The sequence below is a fragment of the Azolla caroliniana genome, unplaced genomic scaffold, assembly GCF_043228905.1.
Source record: "Azolla caroliniana isolate FFs.n. ecotype wild unplaced genomic scaffold, voAzoCaro1.0.p SCAF_9, whole genome shotgun sequence".
NCBI classification, from domain to species: Eukaryota; Viridiplantae; Streptophyta; class Polypodiopsida; order Salviniales; family Salviniaceae; genus Azolla; species Azolla caroliniana.
The window spans coordinates 1997654-2021172 of NW_028230444.1; the positions used below are offsets into that span (position 1 = coordinate 1997654).

The 23519-nt window shown below is 38.0% G+C and overlaps 1 protein-coding gene across 1 annotated transcript; it reads right to left on the reverse strand.

The window, feature by feature from the left end:
* Nucleotides 1-17527: 17527 nt before the first annotated feature.
* On the reverse strand, nucleotides 17528-18107 carry LOC147859807 (putative pentatricopeptide repeat-containing protein At3g05240). Its single transcript, XM_087324759.1, has 2 exons — nucleotides 17788-18107; nucleotides 17528-17645 (listed from the first exon to the last, which is right to left on the reverse strand). Exons 1-2 carry the CDS (start codon nucleotides 18031-18033, stop codon nucleotides 17571-17573), a joined length of 321 nt encoding a protein of 106 aa, XP_087180885.1. The 5' UTR covers nucleotides 18034-18107; the 3' UTR covers nucleotides 17528-17570.
* Nucleotides 18108-23519: the final 5412 nt, after the last annotated feature.

Sequence of the window (23519 nt, forward strand, 5' to 3'; positions counted from 1 at the left end):
ATTGGAGGAGATTTTAATATGGTGGGGAAACAAGAAGATAGAAGTGGAATGCAAATGGCACGGTGGAAGGGGCGGAAAAAGATGCATGGGATAAGTTTTGTTTAGCATATAATGTGATAAACTGTTGGAATGCACCTAACTTTCAGATGCAAAAAGAAAAATCTCTTCTATACTCTAGAGTAGCAGGAAGCATGCATGCGAGGACAATGTCCAAGCTTGAGAGATGGTATTTGGACCCTCGGCTCATTGATAGGAAAGGCAAATACATAATTTGTCCTGGAACAATGTTCTCAGACCATGCATCGGTGTTGTTGCATATAAAAGAAAACAATCGATGCAAGCCACATAATGTGAAGGTGAGCAAGGAGTTGGTTATGGACAATAAATGGACTAATGATATAAGAAGACTATGGTCTTAAATTCAAATGGATGTATCATGATCCCGCTCATAGGCTAGTTGGAAAATTTGAGGAATGTGCAGGTTTCTTTCGGATGAAAGCAATTGAAATTAGAAAAGAGATGAAGGAGAAACTACATAGAATGCAATGGACACTTGCTTCTATGCATTGACTAAGAGAACAATACCCGAATAATGTATGGATTGAGGCCCGAATAGAGGAGGCAAAATGCAAACTGGATATGTATCAGAAACTAAGGACTACCAAATCAAAGTAAAACAGCAAGCTGGATGAGGGTAGGAGACCGTGTTACGAAATATTTTTTTGAAGCTATAAAATGTAGAGGCTTCGGGACTCAACCTTCATGGGAATTAAATAAATCATTCTAGGGGACATTATACATACAACACAAATTGGCTTCCTAGAAAACCGGAGCATTGTTGACAATGTGATAACTTTCTGGGAGTATTCAGCATGGGCGTAGGAGCCAGAAGTGGACCTGGCAGTAATGTTACTCGACTTCGAAAAAGCATATGATAGGATCTCATGGGAATTCCTAGAAGCCGTGATGGATGCCCTAGGCTTCGAGCAACAATGGATCCTTGGAATGGTTGCCTTTTATAGGGATGCTTCCAACCAGGTTTTAATGGCTGGAAGCTTGGGGAAGAGCTTTAGGATGACATGATCGGTACGCCAAGGATGCCCATTGGCCCCGTACCTATTCATTATTGCAGCAGAAGCTTTGCATTATCATATTGATGATAGATATTGGCAAATACAAGGCCTTCCCCTACCCGAGGATGTAGGAATGATGCTTGATACAAAATATGTTGATGATACAACAACTTACATTAAGGGGGATGCAAACAACTTGGACAGACTACAAAGGGCAATAAATGATTTTTGTAGGGGATCGAGTGCTAAAATAAATTGGAATAAATTAGTGGGCATTTGGATTAGCAATAAGCTTGTGGTAAATTGGGCTCTAGACCCCAATTTCAAATGGTTGAGGAGAGGAGAAGCTGCTAGATACTTGGGTTTCAAAATCGGTATGAACATTGACAATTCAAAATACTACAATCTACTTGTGGACAAAATAAAACTGAAGAACTATCCTTTGCAGGCAAGATTGTGATTGCAAATCATGTTCTAATGGCCAGAATATGGCATAGTGCAACATGTTGGATAATCGTGCCCAAGTCGATGAAAGTGATAAAAAGGCTTATAAGAAATTTCTTATGGAGGGACACCGAGGAAAAACATGCTCGTGCAAAGGTTGCATGGACCACACTTATAAAAGATAAAAGTGAAGGTGGGGTGGGACTAATAGATCTTGTGGTGCAAAAGAAGGCCTTGCTAGGCAAATTGGTGGTCAGGAGCTTGCAACCACCTGAGGTACCTTGGAAAATTCTTTGGGGACGGTGATGGAGGATGTGGTTTCCAAGACAAGGTGGAAGTTGGCCAAGTACGCTTTTTGGGGGTTTGTGCCAGAAATGCGACCCAAATACCTAGGATGTAGACAGAGTATATGTGTTGTTGGAATTATGAAGGTGTGGCTAGGAATTAGAAAGGGAATCATTTGTAGGTGGAGAAATGATGCATATGCCCAAAAGTACATGCCTATTGTTTGGAACCCACTATTCAAAGATGTGGAGGTGATGATAGGACAAAAAGTAGGCTTCAAATGGGCTAACTTAATCAATGCCCAAGGCAATGCATTGGCAGATTGGAAGAGATTTTTGTCTAATGATGTGGGCACTCAAAAGGCTAGAATATGGAGGATAAATAGGGGTAAATGCATGCTAATGAGGATTACAGATGCTATTGCATGCAACAAGCAAACCTTGGAAGATGAAGCTATAAGTCCCTCTGAAATTGAATGGATGGGACTTATAGATGCTGAAAATGATCTAATTGGAATTAAGGGAATGAAAGTAGGATCTAATGACGCATGCAATTATAAAATAGAGCATGGAATGGTAATATGTGAGCAACCAGCCTATCAAACTGAAAGGCCGATTAGGTTGCTTGCAAAAAATGGAAATGATATGATGGTTGACCCCAAGTTGAGTAAGATCAAACCAACGACAATGTGTTGGCTGATAGAAGGGCATTCAAATAAGACCCAACGATGTATTTCTGGAGAACTCAAGGACGAATTGATGGTGCCAAGTTGGTTCAATTTTTCAGGTACAACACGAAAATCGGGAGGCAAATTATTCTAAAACAAGAACACAAAGATATTGCAGTTCGTAAATTTTGGATACAAGAGGGCATTAGTGAAAGGAGATTAGCTAAATTTTGGAAAATGATATGGCATGACAGTGGTGATCGCAAGATAATGATGTGCATTATGGCTTATTGTGCATAGAATGATATGGCATGACAGTGGTGACCGCAAGATAATGATTTGCTTATGGTTTATTGTTCATAGAGCCTTGCTAGTAGGGGCATGTGCTAAAGGCTCCAATGTAGACCCTAGATGTAGTGCATGTGGACAGCTAGAAAGCATTTCCGATTGTTTATGGGAATGTAATGAGGCAATAGCTATATGGGGAAGGGCATTACGATTGTTATGCCATGCCTCATTCACCCTCAAATGGGGACATAACACGTTCGCGTTCACAAGTGGAAGGATTGCGCATTCCACTTGTAGAATCTTCTTAAAACGAAGCAAATACACCCTCTCTACAAAAATTGGATGCACTAGTATCACATGTTCCTCAACTTGATGAGAATTTGCAAATATAAAAATACATGATAGATCTACGAGTGGAGATCATTAGAAATCATGCAAGTTTAGACACGTTGATAAGTTAATGTAGGCATAATAAAGTTCAACTATGGCTCAATATGTCACTACTGTGCGACAAGGGAAACACTAACTTAAAGACTTATATTAATTAGGTAAGTTTTACAAAAATATCAGGTGTACTTGTATCCATACTAATAAAATGAGTTATAATTTATACTTTGACCCATACGTGCATGTATGTAATTGTGGAAAATGTAGGATAGTGCACATTAGGATAAGTGATTGGAATAACTAACTTATTAAAGTATTCAATACTTGTATTTAAAGTTGATCTAATCTATTCCTCAGTTTGTTCATATGGGATCAAACCATATGTATATAATTGTGGACAATGTAAGGCAGTGAACTTTAGGATAATGTTGTGGAGATAACAAACCTATTAGGCTTTCCTATCTGTATTTAAAATTGATCTACTCTATTGCTTAGGTGATTCACACAGGATCAAACTCTGAACGATAACGCAACTGGAACCATTATCAACACACTACACAATCTAAGCAGCAATGGAATAGAAACATAATAGTTTTAACAATAGAAGACAAAGATCCATAATAACAACATGGACAGTCATGGCAACAATTATAGGGCCATGTTCTGTTAAGGTTAGCTTGGACCAAAATCAGCCTCAATTTAAACTAATTCATGTTTCTCCATAAATTTGGTAGTCAGCTATGCACGCGGTGAAACCAATGTCATAAATCTACTAACCAAGTATATAAAAATAAAATTGAAACATATAGAAGATGATAAAGAATAGAATCCACTAGGTAAAACCCAAAATTTGTATTAATAATGTGAAATCCTAACAAATCGTCAGTGTCATTTTCTTCATAGAGTCTATTACATAGCAATCAATTCATCAACGTCATTTTCTTCATCATCTTGTGTAGAACTCTCTTCGGCTATACGTGCATTGGCTTCCCCTATTAGCCGAGCCAACGAAATATCTTCTATAAGCTCATCATCAAGCTCTATTAGCTCCCCCGGTTCGCCGGCTAACGGAGGAATAGGCTCTCGCGAAGCAGGTTGAAACCTTTCTGTATTAGCGAGGTTCTTTGCACCGACCTCCTCATCCTGGTCTGGGCACTCCCACAAAGCCTTAATCCGCATATTAATAAATATAACCTGGTCCTCGTCCTTCTCCAATGCAACTGTATTTCTAAAAAGCTTCAATGCACATGCAGACATCGTTCCTGTGATGTAAGTAACAAGAAGATTTAGTTGTCAAAAGAAAAAAAAGGGATTGGTTATCTCAAGATCGTTACCCTAGTTCGAGGAATACCTGTGCCAGAAAAGAGATCTAATATCTAGTCTCCTTCGATAGAAAACATCTCGATCAAGCGCATCATAAGTCGTTGAGGTTTTTGGTATGGGTTGACAAGTCCCCGTTCTATCGTGGTGACATGTCGCAATTTCCGTGTCACTGATGGATATACCAACAGATTTGAACCTCCCACTTCATTAGAATGCTCCTTGATTCTCTGTTTCTTAATTTCATTGAAGTAGCCAACCGTGATGTATTCAATGGCATTAACGAACCGAAAAGTTGGCCCTCTATTTACATTGGTCTTGATCCTATAAAAAATAATACATCGAGTTAAGAATAGATTGAACAACCTTAAGAAATGCAATATAGTGAAAGACACCTATAAATAATCCTTACCATGCAAGGTTCTCGATGCCATGGCAACGAGATCTCAAAGCTTGAGCTACCAAGAACCCTTGGTCCATACTATGAAAGACAACTATTCGCCACAAGGATGCAGTCGTTAGCTCAGCGAAATCCTTGACCATCTTCTCCAATTGTTTAAACCTAAATGGTTCATCGTCGTATGATGACCCAGCCATTCGAAATCCGTAAGGAATATCCGCAATCATTAGCGTATATTCCTTCTTTGGCACCTTTTGGATCAAGTCGACGACATCACCGCAAACCACATTGTAGTAAAGATATCTCGTAATATCTTTTTTGTGGCTAAATTTTTTAAAGGAGCCATCTTCCTCCATTTCGTACGCCTTGACTAAGCGACGATCCTTTTCTTTTCTGGCTCGCTCGAGATGTGCAAGGAAGGATGTAGGGAAATCGTGTATATCCTTAACTTCTCCTTGTTTCTTGCCTTGACACGGTTTCTAATAGAAGCAATAGGACATCAGGTATTATTATACAAGCTCTACATATGATGAAAGGGTAATGAAAAACCATCAATACTAACCCAATCCTTGAATGCAATAAAATACTCTGATAACACCTTATATGAAGACGTTAGAGGATAATCCTCGGTCACTTGTTCCCAAGTTATACATCCAAGTTGTTTCATCATAACTTCTTGGATCTTCATGTACACCTTATGACTGTAAAATTGGAAATCAAGATTAGAACTTTGAATTACACCAGATAGACTACAATTTCAGTATTTGAAAGACTTACTTATTGAACTCAGTGACCATTTCTTCAAGGCTTAAATCTTTCGCCACAACCCTTGACAAAACAGACACAAGAAGCTGCTCATCCTTAATACCTTGCATCGCTCTCCACAGAGACAACTTCATGTCGTCTGCCGCTTCTTCAATTGTCAAGTCAATTTTCTTGGTGGCTTGTGACTTTAACTCTAGTTGAGGGTCAACCTTACATTTCTTTTGTCGTTGACCCTTTACCTCATTCTCCCAATTGAGAAGATTTCATCTTGTAGGTCCCATACTTCTCCATCTCTAAACGCCAATTGAAACCAAGACTCATATTTTCGAAGACCATCGGACTTAACATTATCATCTACCACAATGCCGACTTCATGCAGACATTGACGTCGTAGGCCTGGATGTAACTTCACACCAAACTTTTGTTTCACGTCTAAATACTCGTGGTGGAAGAACCGTATACGCTCAATGGACGACATTTTCTGCCTATAGTCATTATCATTATTATGGTCCCATGCCAACAGCTTAGCCTCTTCGGTTGTGAGCCCAACATAAATTTTGCACTCGACATACTTGAAGAAGAAAGTCGTTGGATGTTCTCTCACAAGTTGCCGACGTGCCTCTGCTGAATGCGATCCACCAATGACAAAATAATTATATTGATCATGCTTTCTAATATCAAAATCTTCAATGGTTTCACATTCTTCAGGATCTACCATAACAATAAATGGCCCCACAGTGGCATGAGGATTAATTTTTATTTTTTTCTTGAGATTTTGAACATGCATGCGGTGTGGCTCTCTAATCTCAAGTGGTCGTCGACCTGTTTTTTCATCAATAGGGGGCCGATGGATGTGTGTTATAAGCAAATTAAACACTTGCCCTTTCCTGACCAGTTTACGTTGCATTAACTCTCTCCTTATCTTATTCTGCTCGGATGACAAAACACCGATGCCAACTCAGCTCCTGGCGTCCCCTTATTATCCTCCTCTTCGTTTTCACTTGTTGAATCGGTGTCCGACATTGTGGTTGTCTTCTTCTTTGGTGGTCTTGACTGGACTTTGGATACCCTTTTTGTGGCCTTCAATGGGGAGGGCACTTCATCTCTTAGAGTTACATGGCCTTGTATATAAGGCCTCAAGTTAACAATAAGGTTTTGTGAGCTTTCAAGATCTTTTTTGAACGCTTTTGACCCACAAGATTCCTTTACTAAAAGATCTTCTGAAAGGAACACTTTACGTACCCCCTTGGAGCACTCTATCATTACCAGTATGTTGGCCAAATCTACATCTTCGTAGTCGAATCGTAGAATATGACCATACATAAATGGGGTTTCCTTTCCAAGCTGCCTCTCCCCCTTCTTCTTTGTTGTATACAATACGACTTTTTTCTTTGAGTCGACATATTGCATACACCATTCCTTGTCCGTTAGATCACGGTCAGGAAGGTCTTCACCTCCAGTAGCGGCGACAAGTTTCTTTTGGCTAACATCAATATGTGGCTGAGATTTTGTCTCCTCGTTGAAGAGAAGCTTTTTTCCTCTCTTCATGGTCTCAGGAGCTACCTTGGTTTGGGCTTCGATTGGAGAACCCTGTATGCGAAGCTTTATTTTCTTCACGGGTCGGTCCGACAGGTTCTCAAACGACCTATTTAAGAAAGTATATGCAAAAACATAAAATAGGTGGTCACGTAGATTAAGGTTGTATATTAAAATATAAATATGAAGATGAAGAACAGTTCTCACTAGCAGGCGATTAGTGGTGAAGTGAAAATATCAATCACCATTCCTTGTCCGTTAGATCACGGTCAGGAAGGTCTTCACCTCCAGTAGCGGTGACAAGTTTCTTTTGGCTAACATCAATATGTGGCTGAGATTTTGTCTCCTCATTGAAGAGAAGCTTTTTTCCTCTCTTCATGGTCTCAGGAGCTACCTTGGTTTGGGCTTCGATTGGAGAACCCTGTATGCGAAGCTTTATTTTCTTCACGGGTCGGTCCGACAGGTTCTCAAACGACCTATTTAAGAAAGTATATGCAAAAACATAAAATAGGTGGTCACGTAGATTAAGGTTGTATATTAAAATATAAATATGAAGATGAAGAACAGTTCTCACTAGCAGGCGATTAGTGGTGAAGTGAAAATATCAATCATGCATTCAGAGTACATGGTAGTCCTATATTCAAAAATCTATTCTAGGCAGGGCTATTCAAACTAGAAAATATATATCGTAATAAGTAAACAGGGTTATATATTCTTTTAAAGAGTAGGTATGACTTATATAGATTCCAAACCTATATTGAGGAGAATTTGCTATCATAAAGGCAATTTGTGGATCATTTTCTACTATTTTAAGCTATAGTAGGTCATAAAACACCTATAATTAGGGCATGTTTTTTTTTAAAAGTAAGGCAAGTCAACATAAAAAAGACTGATTTTGATAGACAATTTGATATCTTTTCCACACAATAATTAATTGTTACCCCAAAAATACAAATTTTCTCTTTCAGAGCCTTCTTTTATACAAGAACTCGATACGGCATATCGAGTTCCCGTTTAAAGTTTAGGTTTTAAATGGGAACTCGATACGGCGTATCGAGTTCTTGTTTAAAACCTAAACTTTAAACAGGAACTCGATACGCCGTATCGAGTTCCTGTGCTTTCTTTGCTTTTTAAACAGGAACTCGATATGGCGTATCGAGTTCCCGTTTAAAGTTTAGGTTTTAAACACGAACTCGACGTTCCTATTTAAAAAGCAAAGAAAGCATAGGAACTCGATACGGCGTATCGAGTTCGTGTTTAAAACCCAAACTTTAAACGGGAACTCGATACGGCGTATCGAGTTCCTGTTTAAAGTTTAGGTTTTAAACACGAACTCGATATGGCGTATCGAGTTCGTGTTTAAAGTGTAGGTTTTAAACAGGAACTCGATACGCCGTATCGAGTTCCTGTTTAAAAAGCAAAAAAAAATTATGAACTCGATACGTTGTATTGAGTTCTTGTATAAAGTTTGTATTGTATACGGTGTATCGAGTTCTTGAGCGACAAAACATATTTACAAAAATGTCCACAGTGTTAGAGGCCTACCTAGAGTCCTCGCGCTCGATTCTCTTTGAAGACATGGTTGATCGTGTGGCAGTAGAGGCGGAGATCGCGATTTTGTGCTTTGTGCTCTGTGTGCTCTGTACATTCTGTGTGCTCTGTATGCTCTGTATGCTCTTGTGAGTGAAATATGACGAGGTCTTCCTATTTATAGGGATTGACCACATTGGTTAAAGTAACCATAGTCACCTTAACCAAGGTTGGTAAGTTTGAGGATAGTTAGTTGGTAACCACAGTCACATTAACTAGAGTAACTTATGATTGCATTAATGATTACAAAGTCAAACTAACATATTGATCAATCTTTTATAGTCATAAAAACCTGCAATGACTTCAAAGGTCATGAAGGAGACAATGATAGAGGTTCATGAATGTACCAATGATTGATTACTAAAAGCAACAATTTTTATGACTCTCAAATGCTGTGTATTAAAGATGTGGGCATGAATTAACCAATGATTGATAAGTCTAATATTTAAAATGGTGAGCATTAAAGAACCAATGAGTGAGAGGTTCTATATCAAAATGGGTGCCATTAATTAGCCAATGATTTTAACATTAATCCAACATATTTATGGCTTGTTAATGATTAGATTTATATTATACTTGATTTAACTTCATATAGATGTAGTTTAAATAATAATTGATATTTTAAATACAATTACTTTATTAAAAATAATTTTTTTATGTATTGTATTAATATAATATTACATAATATAGACATTCTATTGATTTGGCTTTTGTTTAGAGAGAAGTTTATGTTTAGAGAGGAGTATATGTTTAGAGAGGAGCTTATTAGTTTTTTTCCTTACCCTAAGCACATAACTTACAGAGCCCTATCTAGACCTTAAGCCATGAGTGAAGATTCACCGTTCTCGATTGAAGAATATTGTTTGTCATCAGACTCATCGTTTTCTACTGAAGAGTATTGTTTGTCGACAGAGTCACCATATTCGATTGAAGAATATTGTCTGTCGACAAACTCACCATATTCGATTGAAGAATATTGTCTGTCGACAGACTCACCATATTCTATCGAAGAATATTGTCTGAGCTCATCTACAGGGAATGTAAATAATGACACATGTGAAGAGTTCTCTATTGAAGAATACGATATTAATAAAGATACGGAGAATGAAGGTAGTGCCCAGGAAACATTGAATAACATTGGCGATGGTCACAACAGAGAATTAGATTGTAACAAGGTTACACCAACCTCTATGCAGGAAGAGAAATCTGGGAGCCCTATGCATATTAGAAGAATCCCACGAAGAACTCGTCTGGCTAGATTTAGCTTGGTGACATCAGATAAAAAGATTGGATTTGATGTCAAAAAAATATGTTGTGCCCATGGTTGTATGTCTATGATTGGAAAATCAAAGTTGCGAGAATTAAGGCGATACTATTTTTCGATGACCGGTGATGAGCAAGACACTTACCTCGGGTCACATATGCAACTAGTGTCTGACAAATGTACGGGGATCAAAGTATCATTCGAGTATTATATCTTCCATGCGCAATAGATATGTAGAGTTGCATTCAAAATTGCGTTATGTGTTAGTAACATGCGGCTACATAGAGTACAACAACATCTACTTAGCGGGGATCAGATGCTCAATTGTAAAGAGGTTCCAAGTATGAAAGGTGCAATTGGAAGACATGCTATTGGTTGGATGAAAACTTACTTTCAGTTAAATTGTGAAGTAATGCCCACTACAGGTAGGATGCACCTTTCTGATAATTATACACGTCGGGAAGTTTATGATGTCTATCAATCTGATATGCTGGGCTCACATAATAAGTCTATCACCTATAGCCAATTCACAAGATTATGGAGAGCTCGGTTTTCAAATGTTATTATTCCTCGTAAAGTATGTATGGGGTATTGCTCCATTTGTGCAAATCTCAAAAGTTTGGCTAAAGGTGCAAAGACATCAATGGAAAAGGATACGAGTAAGAAGTTACTACAAGAGCATCGTGAGGCACAATCCTTAGAACGAAAGAAGGCGATGCATCATAGAGAGAAGTGTTTGAAGAGGTCCGAACAATACATGTGCTTAATGATAGATGGCATGGACCAGAAGAAGACATGCTTGCCGCATATGCGGAGGCTCCCCAAAGATGTCAATGATGAGTGCCTTGTTCAAATGCACTTGGTGGGATGCTTGGCTTATAATAGGTATGTTCGACCTCACGTCTTCATTACTTACCCCAATGTTCACAATGACCCTAACCTAACCGTTACAGTGATTCACCGAGTTTTGATGTCTTGGGGCCAACCTTTCCCCCCTGTTCTATACATTCAATTGGACAATACTGCTAGAGAGAACAAAAATTCAACTGTATTTGGCTATCTAAGTATGCTGGTCAACCAAGAATTGTTTAGGAAAGTGAAAGTCAATTTCCTTTTGGTTGGCCACACACATGACCATATAGATCAGATGTTTAGCACATTCTCCAGACAGTTGTCTCGGCATGATGCTTTCACTTTACCTAAACTATTTGATGTCATTTGTGATGCATATACACCACGCCCAAAAGTGTTACACTTGAAGGAGGTATATGACTTTAAGAGATATATATTAGATGGGGGTGGTGGGAATGTTAAAGTGCTTGCTCAGTTAAACAATATAAGTTTCAATCACATTTTTATGATAATGAAAAATGGAATAAGTGGTTCTACACTTTTGTATGCTAAACAATATTCATCTTCTACAACATGGGAACCTGAAGGTGGTTGCTAGTTATTACTTTGTATGCCGAGTACAATTGTCCATGGAGCTAAGCAAATGCCAATTGAGAAGAAAGGACAGTTGCAGAGCGACTTGGTATCAGAACAAAAACGGTTATGTCTCCAAGCCTTAGAAGAAAAAAGAAAGCATCTTGAGGCCGCCAAGAAATATGCCGCACAACAAGACACGTCATGGTGGGATGTATTTTATAGTGATCAGAAAGAAATTATAGACAATTGTGTATCTGTTGATACTTGGAATTTGGAAACGCCATTCACATGGTCGCTGCAACATGATCGCGTAAATAGAACTCCGGAGCAACTAGTAAATGCGATTAATGACAGCTTAGTCCATCCACAACAAAGAGACATTTATGTGGGACCAAGGATGACCAAAGCAGCCGAAGCTAGATGGCAAGGCAATTTGCAAGAGCTCACTGCGGGGATGTTGATTGCAACGCCGACTGATGAGAACTCACATTGCCACCAATTTTGGGTTGGTAAAATTCTAGAAGTGCTAATGCATGAAATAGAAAACACGATCAAGTCTATAAATGTTCATTGGTACAACACTAGAAGTGCAAATGCTTTTACAGGTAAGTATACATTGGAGATGATTGAATGCCCAATAAGAAGGGGAGGTAGGAAGAGGAAGCGAAACATTCGTAACACCTCGACCCTTGATATCTCTGATGTGGATATCATCGTGTACGACTTCACACTTACAAAAGCCGGACGATTAAGGAAGTCAACAATAGATATAATAAAAGAAAAATTACCAGGTCTACAAGGTGGTTCGAGTCAAAGGCAAACAAGATCTGCTACATATAATCTAGAGTCAAACCATTTGGTTTATGATGAAGATAATGCACTGATTGGTACATCCGAGGATGATGAGGAGGAATCGTCATTGTATATTAGTTATAGTAGTGATTCTCCGTAAAGGAGTGATCATGAATGTATATTTGGTTATTAAGTGTAACTACATTCCGCTTGTAACAAATCAAGTAATATAAAAGCATGTTTTTTGAATTCTTATGATTTCTAAAAAATCGTTTCTTATAAAATAACATTGGTTGTAAAGTTTGTGATATAAATTGAGAATGTATCTTTTTGAAATTCGTCTTTTTTTAGTTACTTCTAAATCACGAAAATAGTGGATTTTTAACCTTTTTCATAGTATGTTTGAACATGTATGATACTGGTATCAATGTGTTTTGTAAAATCATTGAAAAAGCCCTAAAATTTCCCTTATCCTTCCATTTATGCACGATCCTTCCACTTGTGAAGGCGAACGTGTTACATGCTTGTTGGAACTGTCTTAATGATGATGTGGAGAAATTTGATAGGACATGCAAAGCAATGTACAGAGGGGAGAATGGAACTATTCGATTGATCACTAATAACAAGTCACCTACAATTAATGCCCAGAAGTCGAAAATTGGAGATCTATGGATGTTGCTTGCACCCATACCATATGGAGCATATGGACAACAAGATGTACCAGGGTATTTTCAACAAACAAATGGCCTCCAGCAGAATTTATTAAGCTAATATGGCACACATTAATAACTACATTGAGAGCCCAATATCAACAAATTGATGGAACAAATGATGCTTCAGAATGAATGAGGTCGAATTTCAGAAAACAATGGTGTACTACACCGATGGCTGCAGAAACTAGAGTGGATATACGATGGCAGTACATAGTACCTAGATGATTGTTCCCCCCTCCCATTAGATGAAAGAGGGGCGTGAATGACATGAGAAACCTAGAGAACAAACATGTGGGCTATTGAGTGTAAGATAAATAAGTGATGTAGCCCATATGGAAGTAGGTAATGACTACCCATTAAAGGGACTAAAGTTGTGATTGAATGTCATTTTAACTAATGGAGCATATTCTTATTTCGAAAAAAAAAGCGTTGGAATTATTAGTGTCTCTTTGCTTGACAATTGTTCTTTATTAGAATTGTCTTAAGGCAACGATGTTGTTCTTTATCTGTGGGTCATGGAAATTTAAAGTGTAAACTACAATTGAACTAAAAGCTTAGAGAATTTTATCAAATGAACAAAACCCTTTTACTTTAATATCTAGTGAGATATTTAGAGTCTCGTTTGTAAGGTGCAAAAACAATGTTATATTGTGTTTCAGCACATAATGTCTTGTTTTATATTATGTTCATGTTATAGATGCATATTAAAGTTCATATGGTTGTGAACTAAATTTAATGAGTCCCCATGTTAGACATCACATATAAGAGGAAACTATCATGATTCATGAGGGAGGAGTTACCTTCAACTTAATTATTTGAAGGAATATCATGAGGCAAAGTTTATCATTTATAATCAAGGCCTAGGTACTTGGTTCAAGGATATATTAGAGTATGTTCTTTTTTCATTCAAGAAGACCAACGATAAGACGTTTGCATTAGAAACTTTGCATGTGGACCACCTTGAAGGAGATTGCAACTACATGAAACCCACATAAGATTGTAAACTAAGTAAAAGTGGTTGTCAATCACTCTCAAGCCTCTAGTTCCACAAACCTAATCCCACAAACTCTCACTCACACTTCCTCATGTTAAACTTCAATTAAAGGACTAATTAAATCTTAAGAAGAATTTAGAGAGTAAACATGCATACATAATACATATACATATAAGTAATGATAACAACCCCACCTCAATTACTATGAGAGTTTATAACACATACAAAAATGCGCAATAATTAAGGTATAACTAATTAGTGCTTAGCCTTAATCACTCTACTCACTTATGTGAAATATTAAGGAAAGTGGAAGAGAGAGCTCAAGCTTAGGTTACACGAGGAGAGAAAAACTCAAGAGGGAAGAAGTGCAAGAAGTCATCATGTGCATTAGAGTTCACCTCTCTTACAAATCCATCCAATGATGAGCAATATAATTAGAGATTATGGATAATATCGATTAAAGGTACTTAACCATACTTATTAACCTCCAATGAAGAACATGAAACAAACATAAAATATCATTGGCATCTCATTTCATCGATTATTACCATATGTTATACCTTAATTGTTGAATAACAAACGAGCTTAGCCTACCCAATAGAGCCTCAACAACACCTCAAGATGTCGTAAGGAAGGCGGTAGCTAGTCCCCTTTATCCAACCCAGCACCTAAAACTCCCAAACCAACACATGTTCCTAAGTGTAATGTGTCCTTGCATGTTTATCCCAAGTCCTAAGGTAATTGTTTCCCATCTTATCCTACATTAATTGTTGAATAACAAATGTAAAGGAGAGATCTTAGCCTCCCCAATAGAGCCTCAACAACATCTCAAGATGTCATAAGTGTTGTCCATAGGCCAGAAATATAAATACATTATGTAAACTCGCCAGTAGGTAGAATAGTAGGTGAGGAAATCGGTAGAACTAGAAATAGTTGAGTTTTTAGCCCTCACAATCAGCCGATGGCTCGGCTCTGTCTAAAGAGGAAAACTATATAACTCGAGATCTGCATACCTCAAAAGGATATAGATTATTTTAGCAAGATTACTATCGTAGCACCGAGCTTTGCACAAACTGTTTCCGGTCGAGAGCCGTGTATTGTAATCGCTGTGAGTTTCTCATTTAATATAAATCTTGCTCTTACTGTTCCTTCATCTGTGTATTCTCCCCGGTACTCGCAACTGAGCTACGTCTATGCCTAACGGTTTGTAGCCCGTGTACGCTCCTCGTTCTCATATCATCTTCTCAGTGTAGGAGAGGCTTCCACGTAACACGACCCCTTGATATCGATAGCCTATGGGCTCATCGAAGGTGTTTCCCCTAGAAACAGTTAACAATAAGAAAGGGTAGCTAGTCCCCTTTATATAGCCCAACACCTAAACTTCCCAAACCATCACATGTTCCTAAGTGTAGTGTGTCCTTATGTGTTTATCCCAAATCCTAAAGTGATCATTTCCCTTCTTATCCTACATTAGAGTGTTAAAATCAATGTTAGAATTATCCTAAGGCTATGGGTATAACAACCTCATTCACAACTATCATTAACAACTAGTGAGAAGGTAAAAACTATATAAAGTACCTGTCTCCTTGCTTAAGTTTGGTTGATTAAATTCTATTTGATTTATATATATTTGTAGCTTCATTATAATCTCTTCTCCATTTTGATTAATATAGTTTATACTCCTTGGTGCGTCATTGCTCTTTTGTCTCTCTCGTAAACCACAGAACTAAATTAATTGTATGTAAAAGCTATCATTACTATATTGTTGCCCTCCCTATATATGTAGAGGGACAGAATAATGTCATAAAAAAATTTGAGTATCCAGATTATAAAATAGTCTTTACATGCTCTAGCGTTCACAATTGTAGCATAAGTATGACTTTCAGCTTTCTAATGTATACATTGGCTCCATGTCTCCCATCAAACATAAATACACTATTCATGTCCCAATTAGGCCATAACCCCCAACAACTTCAGTTCCATCTCATCCTTTGGTCCATTTTGCACATATTTGTTCAAGATCTATTTTTGAGGTATAAGATAGCAAGAAAACAAAACTTGCCATGTTTCTTTTAAATATTTCCAATAGCATGTGCAATAGGGCATGGAATGAATCAATGTATTCTATCTTCCAATTGACCAACTCAAAAGAAACATATGTATGATGCCAATCCTCCTCTTGTTGAACCTAATGGAAGCCCCCTAATTTCTCACTCTCTAAACGAACATCTTAGATCAAAATGGCAATTGAGAATGGCAACAACACTACAACATTTTTCACCACATTGCATCAAGCATTGCTACATTCCACTCCCCCTTCTCTCATTCACATAAACATAAACACAACTCACAACTAAAAGTTTACTTAATGCATATTGTCATATATTTATTGATCCTTGGTAGGAATATATAATTTTCTAGTTCATTCCAGTGGTGAGTTCTAGATTGTGGTGACTAATGCATAACTAACTCGAATTGTATCTAGCCTCTTTAGTGTATTTTGACACAATGACATACAATCTAAATTGTTCCTTGACTCCCGAGTCCCCACAGGTGTTGGACAAGACGTCATCCCTTACGAACAATTTCTTCTTTGTTAGTAATTAGTGCAATTACAAAGATATTCAATGTGACAAATGAATAATTACGTAAAATTAATAACACTGCTAGAGGTCTTGTCACAACATTGAAGATCCACCAAAAGGTAATTCTTGTATACCTTGTTTTAATTCGTTTATCCATATATATATATATATATATATATATATATATATATATCAATGAATGACGAGATAAGATAGTGATAAGACCATTATTATATCTATCCTACTCATTTTTTTGGTTTGCATCTCTTCACGAATCTAGCAACAATCCAATCCCATCTTAGCGGTTAGAGTGTCCTAGAAAATGCATCTAAATATCCTTGTTTTTCTTATTTTAATTCATAACATGAAGCAATACAAAAGTCATTAATCCCTTTGTATCATTAACAAAGTGTGAGGCATATTGTTATTTGGCAAATTCATCACTTGTCTTAGACCAACCAACTTACACCATGTTAACAATTGCAAACAATGGTGACCAAGAAGGAAAACATGTGTAATGAACCTTGTGAGAGAAAGTGGGTCTTTTATTTTTCCTGATGGGTTATGAACAATTACTCTTTTCCTCAAGTGAATAAGTTATATTGTTTGTGTTATCTCATTCCTTTAATTTATATCGTATATCATCTTAAAATGAAATGCAAGAAGGGTGAAAGCCTCTTTAAATGAAGAGTACCTCTAAAGCTCGGAATTAAAAATAACATAATAGGGAGTTTTGTTTTTCAAACAAGATATCCTTCCATTAGTTTTAAAAAGCGTATCTGCTACAAAATACAACCAATAGGTTAGCGTTGCTTCTTCCAACAACACCTTTGTTACAAAAAAAAACTTCAAAAGCTTCCTTTAGAGCCTTGTGAAAAAGGGAATGATGTACAAAGCATTACTCACCTATTGCAGATATTTATTCTGCAATTCAAACACATTCCGTACAAATGCTTGGTCTAGTCCTGAATGCATGGCATCCTGAATGCTTCTTTTCCAATAGTTGTTTTGGAGGTAAATTGACCTCCATACTGTTGCTTCAGCTTTGCTTCATGATCATCATTTGCACTCTTGTCAAATAGAAGCCTCCGATCAAGCTTCTTCCTTTAGAAATCTGCAAACAGATCCTTATGACTTATGTATGCAAGAAGATTAACAACCTTTTCAAGTGTTTCCAAATCATCCGAAAAGCTGAAACAACCATGTAATGAAGTGAGATTTGTACACACAGTTAAATCACCCAGAAAGTTCACTACATGAGGTTTTATATTCTCCTTCTCGAAGAATATGAAAGTGACCACATCTGGCATTACAAGTTCATGTTGCAATTCAATAAAAAGATGAAATGCTTCCTCTTCTTCCCCTTGATTGTTGATGCAATATGCTTCACTTAAAGTATTCCATGAGACTACAGTCATCTCACACATATCTTCAAATGTCGATGGAGTTTCTTCCAAAGCACCACCTTTGCCATACATATCGATGAGTAAAGTACTGACCATAATATATTTTTCAATCTCATCTCAAACCACATGTTCATGAATAATATACCCATCTCTCAATGACCCTCAAGAAAATATGCTTCAATCCCTACACCTCCACATCAATCATCTCGCCAATCACGCCAAGTTCCTGTACAACTAAAAACGAAATAAATGTAAACTATTTCCTCCTCCCTCATGGTCTGCTTCGGCTCCCACACCGTCATCACTCATCCTCTCATCATATTATTATGGTTCAATCCCTATTGCCGCACCATCAACACACATCATAATGACAAAACCTAAAATGTTCTTCATTCAGTCCACATCAACATCTTAATGAGCCGACCATCTTGGCATCTCGCCAATGGCCACGAAAATCTTGTATTAACAACAGAAAATTACGCTAAAAGTTTCCTCACCTACTCATGGTAGCCGGCTTCGACCCCCCCACCATCTTCACTCATCCTTACAAAAAAAAATTCAGAAAAAATGTCTTCATTCAGTCCACATCACCATCTTGCCGATTACCACCGAATTCCTATACAAATAACAACAAAATGAGTCCACAATATTTCCTCCTCTCCTCATGATCTGATTCGTCCTCCACACCATCATCACTCATCCTCTCATGATCGCGATATGCTTCAACCTCTACCATCATTATTCCTCACCCTAATGAACAACAACAACAATATATATATATATATATATATATATATCTCCCAAACGATGTCGTATATGAACAAAATGATATTATAGTACCCTCATCACCTCTAAACAAACAATGCTTCGACCCACACACCATCTCAAGTTCGCCTTATGACAAAAAATTCTTCATTCAGTCCACATCAACCATCTCGCCGAATTCCTGTATAAATAACAACAAAATGAATGCAAACTATTTCCCATCATCATCAGTCATCGTAGTGAGAAACCTAAAAACTTCTTCATTCAGTCCACCTAACAAAGAAAAGAGAAAAACAGACTCCAAATTTGAAAATTACTAAACTCATAAGTAATTCTCCCTTTCAGTCAAAGTGACACCACTCTCCTCTCTGTTCATTAAATCGATTCTAGCCCTCAACATCTTCATCACTCATCCTTTTCCAAAATTAGAAGATGCTTCATTTTCCTCATCCACCATCTCATCCCTATCACTCCACATGCCTGCCCCTATCACATCCGCCTCTTTATGTCATTCCTCACAACTATGTTTGAAATAAGAAAGGACTAGGAGGAGGGAATAGCCAACGTGGTGCAGCATAATCCCAACGATCTTCATGTGATTCATCCAGCCAAAGAGGTATTGGCCACCATATTTTATGAAGTTTTCGCCTTTTCTTATGCACCTTTTCCGGCGTTCCTTTAATACTGTCATACACTCCCTTAACCGTGTGCACCAAGTTGTCGCAAAACATCTTAATCATATTGACAACATTGTAGTCGATGCCTTCATATTTCTTGCTGCAAAGACACTTCCACCATACCCATAAAGCATTAATTGAGACAATATTCCAAACAAAAGAATTTTTAAAATATTTACCACCAACAATGTTAGGACGGACTGCTTCAATTGTACTCTCTAACATACATAATGCTTCGGCACGTTGCTCCGCCTCATACAAAGATACTTGCACATTCAAAGACCCCCATAAAACAACCCCCCATGTAAAAATTGCTCCCTTATATTTACAAGAAAACATCCTCAATATTCTTCCCCAATAGTTTCGAGCTACATTACAAGTCCAAAATAAATGTTTTAAAGTTTCCTCCTGTACTTGGCAACACACACAACGACGATCATCGACTTGCCCTTTTAAATGAAAACCTACAGGTAAAGCATAATGAATCATTAACCACTTAAAAGAAATTGCTCTCCACATACATGGTAAAGCCCATAAAGTTTTCCAAAATGTCCCCATATATTGATGCGATATAGCACCTGATTCCCAATGCTTTTGTGCAGCAGGATTTACGCATTGTCGTTGCATAAAAAATTATCTCCCATATCCCACAGAGTATTGGAAAAACGGGAGAATCCTACTCATTTGTTCATTTGTCGAGGAACAGCCAACAAAACGCCATGCATAATCAGCTGGGTCCCACTTCAGATGTGCCACTGGCTTCCTTTGGAATACGTATATTTGTATTGCATGATCCACCAAAAAAGGGCTCGGATCTAAGAAAAACTTCTTATCTAACCGAGCAATAACCCTAATGGGTTTTTCGGAGGCTAGCTGCATAACTTCAACTTCTTCATCCACTAAAGATAAAAGACCATCATCGACAACTTCATAAAATCTTTTTTGACCTTGATTAGCATAAGCTCGAGCACCTATTAAAACACCCAACGAAGAGAAAAGACCATACCATGTATAAGTATTAGCAAAATTAAGTTGCATTTGACTATTCTGAAAAGCTTGCTGCATATGCTGAAACATCAAAAAAACCCCATGCAAGGACGATAATAATTGTTTTCTGTCATCTTCTGAGAGCATTTGAAACCGCTCCCAAGCAGCCACAGAGGTAGGTGGTCTTGAGTCCATTTTTTCCCATGATAAATGTGGTCTAATTCCTAAAATACAGCCATAGCTATTAGTAAATAAAGGATTCCATAACAACGGTTGCCTTAAAAATTGGGCTTCCGTCGTTGGCAATTGAAATAGGACAGCCTCTCTAATGTCCTTCCATGCCCTCAAAATACCTGTAAAGAATCTCATAGAACCAACATTATGAGCCTTAATTGGAAATTCAAAGTTAAACAACCATCGAAAACTATCTTGCCATTGTCCTCCTATTGTAGGTTTAATATTGCGAGGAGATAACAACCATAACTTTTTCCACAACTCATTCCTGGGCATAAATCCTCTCACAACATGCTTTGCGAGAAGGGCCTTACTTTGGAGCAAAGGATCTATTAAGCCAAGTCCACCTTCACGTATTGGTTGGATTAAAACTTACCAAGCAACTTTTGCAACAGCCCTTGATCCCAAAGGGGCACCCCAAATAAAATTACGAACTAAGCGTTGTAGTTTTAATATAATAGACCGTGAAAATAGCCATGTTGATGCAACATACCACATTGATGTAAGCAAAACTGAGTTTGCCACAATCACCCTTCCTAGTAGAGATAACTTAGTAGTATCCCAATACAACAGTTTATTTCTAACCCGTACTAAAAGGGGTGTTACCAACTCTTCTGCAGAAAAATCTATCCCCACTTGACAACCCAAATACCTTACAGTTGTACGTCAAGGTACCCAAATAAAGCCTGGAGATGGCACATATTGTGGGGGAGAAGACGACGCAACCCAAAATCCCATGGATTTGTCCCAATTGATCAAAGCTCCTAAAGCATCACAAAAATCGGATAACACTTGTTGAAGGTTCAACAAGTTCCCCTCATCTGCGGAAACATATAAAGCGGTGTCATCAGCAAATTCTGAATCAATAGCGGAGGCTGCATATCCTTGTATAGGTAAAGCTATACCACGAATGTCGACATTTCTACTCCTAAGAAAATCAGAGAAGGCTTCAGAAACTAAAATAAACAAAAAAGGAGCAAGCGAACACCCGTCTTACTAATCGCGAAAGTGAAAATCTACCACCAATATCACCTACAAACAAAAGAGAACTATGAGCGGCCTTATACAATGCTGCCACTGCCCTAATCCATTGCATTGGAAAGCCCATACGCAATAATGTCCCTTCCATAAAATCCCAATCCACTCTGTCATAAGCCTTCTCAAAATCTAAACACAATAGCTAAATCTTATTGTTGTTGTTATGTAGTACCCACCATTTCCCAAAACAAAAAAATATTATCAAAAATACTTCTTTCTTGAACAAAACCTGTCTGCGAATCATGAATTAGTTGAGGTAAAAACAGTTGTAATCTCCTTGCTATTGTTTTAGCTAAAATCTTATACACAACATTAAGTAATGTTATAGGCCTCCATTTTCGAATATCATGCAAAGGGCCATCCCCCTTCGGAATCAAATATATTAGCCCCTCTGTCCATTCCTGAGGCATAAATCCTTGATCAAGAATTTGTTGGTATGTAGAAGTCAATGCATTACCAATCATATCCCAATACTCTATATACCATGAAACCCCCATCCCATCTCTACCTGGACAAACATCCTTACCTAATGCCTTAGCTGCTCCGAGAACTTCCGAAGGTTGTAATGGAGCAAGCAAAATAGTTTGCATTTGAAGTGAAACTCGGTTAGAGACCGAAGCCCAAACATACTCCCTCTTAATCAAACTATTTCTTGATAGAGGAGTTGCAGTCAACAAATTATGACAAAAAGATGAAGCTATATCCCGCATCTCTACAACATCCGATGTAAAAGATCCATCAAAACGCCCCATGCTTGTCAGATGAGGCTTATAAGTTTTAATTTGATGAGGATGAAAGAACTGTTTACAAACCGTATCAACTTGTCTACTCCATCTTGCAAAGGATTTATGATATCAAAACTCTGGCCTTTGCAATTGTAAATCTACAATCATTTTCCGGACATCAATAGCTCTTCTGGCTAAATCTACGGACTGAGGCCACTTTTCTTGCAAATGTTGTAATGCTGTCAAAGCTCGTTTATATCTTCCAATCTTGGAATCGTACTCAAGGTACAAAGCTTTCGCCTTATGCTGGAATACTTCCTGAATTTCCTTTAAGACATGTACCATATTAGATAAGACAACATCCTTATCATAAAGACATTGTCGTGAAGATTCTGGGCCATAGGTGGAAACAATGTGAAATGCACGGGAACACTGGTGTGCACGAGTGCACACCCCTAGCGAATTAAATAGTGTAAGTACTAGGCATAGGTAGAAGGAGGTGTACTAGGTAGTTAAGGCATTAATAGGGATTCAGACATCGCGTAAGTAGGGAGAGTTACGAGGAGAGAGAATCAGGGGGGAGAATCTAGGAAGGGAAAGCAACAAGTCATGATTGCTTTGTAACGGTCGCTCCTTGTGCTATAAAAGGGATGACCTTTGACTGTTTATGGGATGTCATTTTTTAGAGAGGAAAGAAAACAGGGAGTCCTACGACAGAACACCAAAAGGCGCTTCCCCTGCTCGCGTTAGACGCCCGAGTGCTCCCTGCCAGGGGATCGACCTTCTGTGTGCCCACATGTCTTTGTATCTAACTACTGTAGAGCTCTACGCTCCATTGCCGGCACTGATATGGTTGTAATCACCCACAACGCCACGCGCATGTGTTGATTAATAGAAATTTGTCTACCTAACGGAAGTTGTGCTCAGCATCTCTATCTGCGCTTGTGTCTACACACGATCCTCTTACACTCTCTCTCTCGTCTTGCTAACCTTCTCAGTTTAATTGCGGTCTTAGGGCTTACGTAAACCACAAACCCTTCCTCCTCGCTTCTCGATTCCTTGGTACAAGACCACCGTGGTCCTACCCAACTTCTATGCATCCGCGAGGATTTCCTCGACAACGTCGAGACCAAATACTTTGAACAGAATATTTACA

Coding starts and splice junctions, on each gene's coding strand:
- LOC147859807 (XM_087324759.1), bottom strand. CDS start 18,033: ATGGTCAGTACTTTACTCATCGATATGTATGGCAAAGGTGGTGCTTTG. Junction 17,646..17,787: donor AGGAGAATATAAAACCTCAT/GTAGTGAACTTT, acceptor ATCTGTTTGCAG/ATTTCTAAAGGAAGAAGCTT.